At 66.7% G+C, this 3,967-nt stretch overlaps 1 protein-coding gene across 1 annotated transcript in view; it reads right to left on the bottom strand.

Annotated features, from left to right (window-relative positions):
- The window catches only part of ABCA2 (ATP binding cassette subfamily A member 2), a 23,519-nt gene that overhangs the window by 11,674 nt on the left and 7,878 nt on the right, over nucleotides 1–3,967 (bottom strand). The window contains exons 8-16 of the mRNA XM_007459008.1: nucleotides 3,573–3,700; nucleotides 3,332–3,442; nucleotides 2,797–3,015; nucleotides 2,122–2,492; nucleotides 1,745–1,904; nucleotides 778–906; nucleotides 521–688; nucleotides 353–449; nucleotides 29–202 (exon numbers count right to left, since the gene is read on the bottom strand). Of these exons, the coding sequence (XP_007459070.1) occupies nucleotides 29–202; nucleotides 353–449; nucleotides 521–688; nucleotides 778–906; nucleotides 1,745–1,904; nucleotides 2,122–2,492; nucleotides 2,797–3,015; nucleotides 3,332–3,442; nucleotides 3,573–3,700 (1,557 nt within the window). The remainder of the gene's footprint in view (nucleotides 1–28; nucleotides 203–352; nucleotides 450–520; nucleotides 689–777; nucleotides 907–1,744; nucleotides 1,905–2,121; nucleotides 2,493–2,796; nucleotides 3,016–3,331; nucleotides 3,443–3,572; nucleotides 3,701–3,967) is intronic.

Here is a 3,967-nt window from a genome sequence, read left to right as displayed (position 1 = left end):
CCCCCGCGGCCCCAGGGCCGGCCCTCACCCTGGATCCAGACGAAGCCATACAGGAAGTAGAAGCGGCCGCCGGTGTTGGGCCCCGGCCGCCAGTAGGCCCTGCGGATCTCATTGGTTTTCTCAGTGAAGCTGGAATTCTGGCGGATTTTGTAGTGCACGTGGGGCGGCAGGGAGCCGTCCTTGCGGGTCTGGAAGATCACACCTGGGACGGGCCGAGGGGCGGGGCCGAGGAAGGGGACGGGTGAGGGGCGGGGCCGAGGACCCGGTGTCCAGGGGCGTGGGGCGGGGAGGGACTAGGGGAGGGGGGAGGCGGAGAAGCAGGGACCGGGACCTGCCCAGGGGACCAGCTCACTGGCAAACACGGTGACGTTGTCCTGGTAAGCCTGGTTGAGGGTGTAGTTGACGATGCTCTCCTCGTCGGGAAAACCCTTGAAGATGTCCACACTCACCTGCGGGGAGGGAAGGGGCATCCTCAGAGCCGACCCCAGGCACCAGCGGACCGCGGGGCTCGCCCACCCACCTTGGACATGAACTGGATCCAGCCGCAGGCCGCGTTGTCAATGGTGTCCAGCTGCTGCAGGAGGACTGAGCCATTGGGCAGGGAAAAGTTGTCCTGGCGCAGGGCGGGCGGCAGCTCCTCTGGCGACAGGCTCAGTGCCTCCGGGTGCAGCCGCAGCTCTGCTACATACTGGGGGGTGAGGGAGGCCAGCTCAGAGGGTGGCCTGAGGACAGAGTGAGCTCCGTGCCACCCCCACCCCAGCCCAGCACCCCCAGCACCTGCTGCAGCCAGCGCAGGTGTTGCTGCAGCCGGCCCTGCTCCAGGTAGCTGCGGATCTCAGCTGAGATGTTGAGCCAGACCTGGGCGTAGTGAGTCACGTTGCCTACAAGGGCGAAGGTCTCGTTGGCCTGCAGAGGGTGAGGGCAGAGCATGGGGCTCATCCAAGCACCCCGGCCAGCAAGGGGGTTCTCACTCCTTGCCTCCCCCCATGGCTGGGGGCCAGCCACTGGCCAGTCCCCACCAAGCACTAATCCTGGTCTGGCCAGATTCTACCTGGAAGCTCCAAGCCCTCCCCCTCCAGGCCTCTCTTCAGCGCCTCCGCTGAAAGCCCCTCTGCCCAACTACCAGAGAAACACGGCCTCCGGTTCCCCCCACAAATACCTTCCCTGCTCCTTTGGGGGGCCGCTTCACGCATCTCTTGGGCAGCCCTGACACTCGGTCCTCATCTTCCCCCATGGTCATCCTAGGGACCCCCTCCACAGCCTCTCCCCTTCCTGGGCCATTTCCAACCCTGGTTTCTACTCCTTCCAGACAGGACCTCTACCCTGGGATGGCCACAGACATCGTGCCCTCAGCTGGCCCCAAACCACCCAGCTGCCCCGCCCAAATCTCACCCACTGGATGCTACTCTGGACAGTTTCTGCATGCAGCCCCTCCTCTATCCTCACCAGCACTGCCCGGCCCTGCCCATGTCCAGCCAGGCCAGGACCCTGCACCACACCAGCCATCCAGTGCCTCCCCAAGGCAGCCTCCAAAATGTCCTGCCTACAGGTCCCCTCACCCACAGAGCCAAGCCAGAGCTGGAGAGCCAGGGCTGCACCCCTCCCATACCAATTCTATGAACCACACCCCCTGCCCCCTTCCACTCAGGGGTCCCCGGCCTGCAGAACCCTCTGCCCAGCTCCTCCAGTTCCTGTTCCAGACGACACACGCAGGCTAAGTCTATCACGCGGCGGACGCACGCACCTTGAGGATGACGCGATCTGCCTCGGAGCCCGCCGGCGCGTACAGGACCTTGGGGTTGCTGGTCACGAGGTGCACGAGGAGGCCCAGGTTCCGCTGCTCCTTGCTCGTGAAGCCCAGGGAGCTCATGTTGCCCCTCCGCAGCGCCTCGGGCTCGATGGTGCTGGGGCAGGTGGCGGGTGAGACCTCAGGGTGCAGCGGGGCGTTGGCGGGGAAGGGGCGTGGGGCGGGGCTTCAGAGCAGGTCCGAGTGTCAATTGACGGAGGTGGAGTGGGGGTCAGTGGACTGAGCCCAAGGAGGGGGCGTCAGAAGCAGGCCTGGGGTCGGGCCCCGCCCCCACCTGTCTTCCCCCGCCCCACCTTCTCCTGCCACCCACCTACCGGTTGTTGCCACACAGGATGGGCTGCAGGCCCGCCCAGAGCTGCACAAAGGCTGAGCACTGGCCCTGCAGCACGTCCGAGGAGGAGGCCGGGGCTGCAGCGGACGGGGCACCCTCCTCGGACGTGGTGTTGGAGCCCACGCCTGCCCCAGCCCCGGTGCCGTTGGCCGCCCCGCCAGGGCCGTTGGCTGGGGGCCCAGGAGGCCGGCCTGTGCAGGCACCCTGAGGCAGCAGCAGGGCCAGGGCCGAGAGGACGTCCACATCCTGCAGAACCTTTTGGGCGTCCAACAGGTCTTCCAGCAGCGCCTGCAGCCGCCGGGGAGGGGCTGGCTGCGGCTGGGGGGCGGAGCCGTTGGGGGCATCCAGGCCCAGCTGAGGGGAAACGGACGGGGCAAGTGGGGAAACACAGGCCCAAGGAAGGGAACAGCGTCTGGGGGCTGATCTGCAGATGGGTGATGAAGTCAGGGTAGACTGAGGAGGACACCCTCCGGGGACACGAGCTGGGAGGAGGGGAGCACGCTGGGGGGCAGGGGGCACAAGGCACAGCATTCGTAGGGCCGCAGGCACACCTGTGCACAGCCTCAGGCCCAGGAGTGCCCTGTGACGCCGTGGAGCCCTGGCACCTCCTCCAGCCCAGGCAGCAGATCTGTGGGCCAGCTGGCAGGCAGGGCCTCACCTGCTGGGCGATCTTGGCTACATCCAGTTGGTTCCGGAGCTCAGTGGCCAGCCCAGAAAAGCGCTGGGCACGCACTGCAGCCTGACCCCTGCAGATGGCGTCCCGGTAGCCCTGCAGCACTGTCTCCTGACCCTGGGGCACCATGAGGATCCGGCCCAACTCCCTGGAGCCTGGCGTGCAGGTGAGCTGCTCCAGGAGGGCAGGGGTCAACAGCAGCTCCTGGGGCAGGGTGCAGGGGAACACCTGAGAAGGAGCCCCAACCAAGAGGAAACCAAGGGCCTGGCCCAAGATGGGGACCTTGCCCCACCTACTGTGCCAGGTCTGAGACCACCCAGGTTCTGCAACAACAGGTTGGGGGTGGGGGGGGGCAGGCGGGTAGGGATGGAGACGCATCACCATCCCCGCCCCATGCCAACCACCAACTCCTGGGGGCTCTCCCTCACCCCTAAGGGGGCCCCTATCTTACCCACCCAAGCAGAGACACCCACCCAGAAGCAGGCAACATGTCTCCCATCCCACTAAAAGTCCCCCTCACCTCCATCCGGAATAGGGGATTGCTGCCCCGGCGGCTCCAGGGCTCCGGATCCCTGGGGATGCCTGACCCCGCATCCAGGGCAGGTGAAGATCCAAAAAGCAGGCGATACACCTAGAGCACGCGGGGGTCACGGCTCAGGCTGGGGGCGCAGGCTGGGGGCCCTGCATTTCCCACCTGAAACCAGGGGAGGGCAGAGCGGAGAGGCCAGGGCCGGGAGCTTCCCCAGAAGCAGACACCTCACCTCAGGCAGGTCCACCTGGGCGGCCAGGAGAGCCTGGGCTGTGCCATCAGGCAGCGACAGGTTCTGCGTCAGGAAACGCCAGAGCTCCCGTGGGTCCCTGACCACCGAGTCCAGAGGGAAGGAGGACGCTGGACAGGTAGAAGGACGGGGCTGAAGGCCAGCCCTGCCTGGGGCCGGTGTGCCCTGGACAGCCTCAGAGCTGAGCCCCCGGCACCGCAGCTTGCTTACAGTGGCGGGCGGCTTGCCAGGCCCCAAGCACGTGCACCCTGAGAACTCAGAGCTAACATGTAGGTAGCAGGGTCCGAAGCACGCGCAGGCCCAGGGCGGGAAGTGAACGAGCTGGGCCTCAAACCCAGCTGACACTAGAGCTCGGGGCTTCGCCGCCCCCGCCCCCC

The sequence above is a fragment of the Lipotes vexillifer genome, unplaced genomic scaffold (genome assembly GCF_000442215.2).
Source record: "Lipotes vexillifer unplaced genomic scaffold, Lipotes_vexillifer_v1.1 scaffold636, whole genome shotgun sequence".
Taxonomy (NCBI): domain Eukaryota; kingdom Metazoa; phylum Chordata; class Mammalia; order Artiodactyla; family Lipotidae; genus Lipotes; species Lipotes vexillifer.
This window is presented reverse-complemented; position numbering and strand designations above follow the sequence as displayed.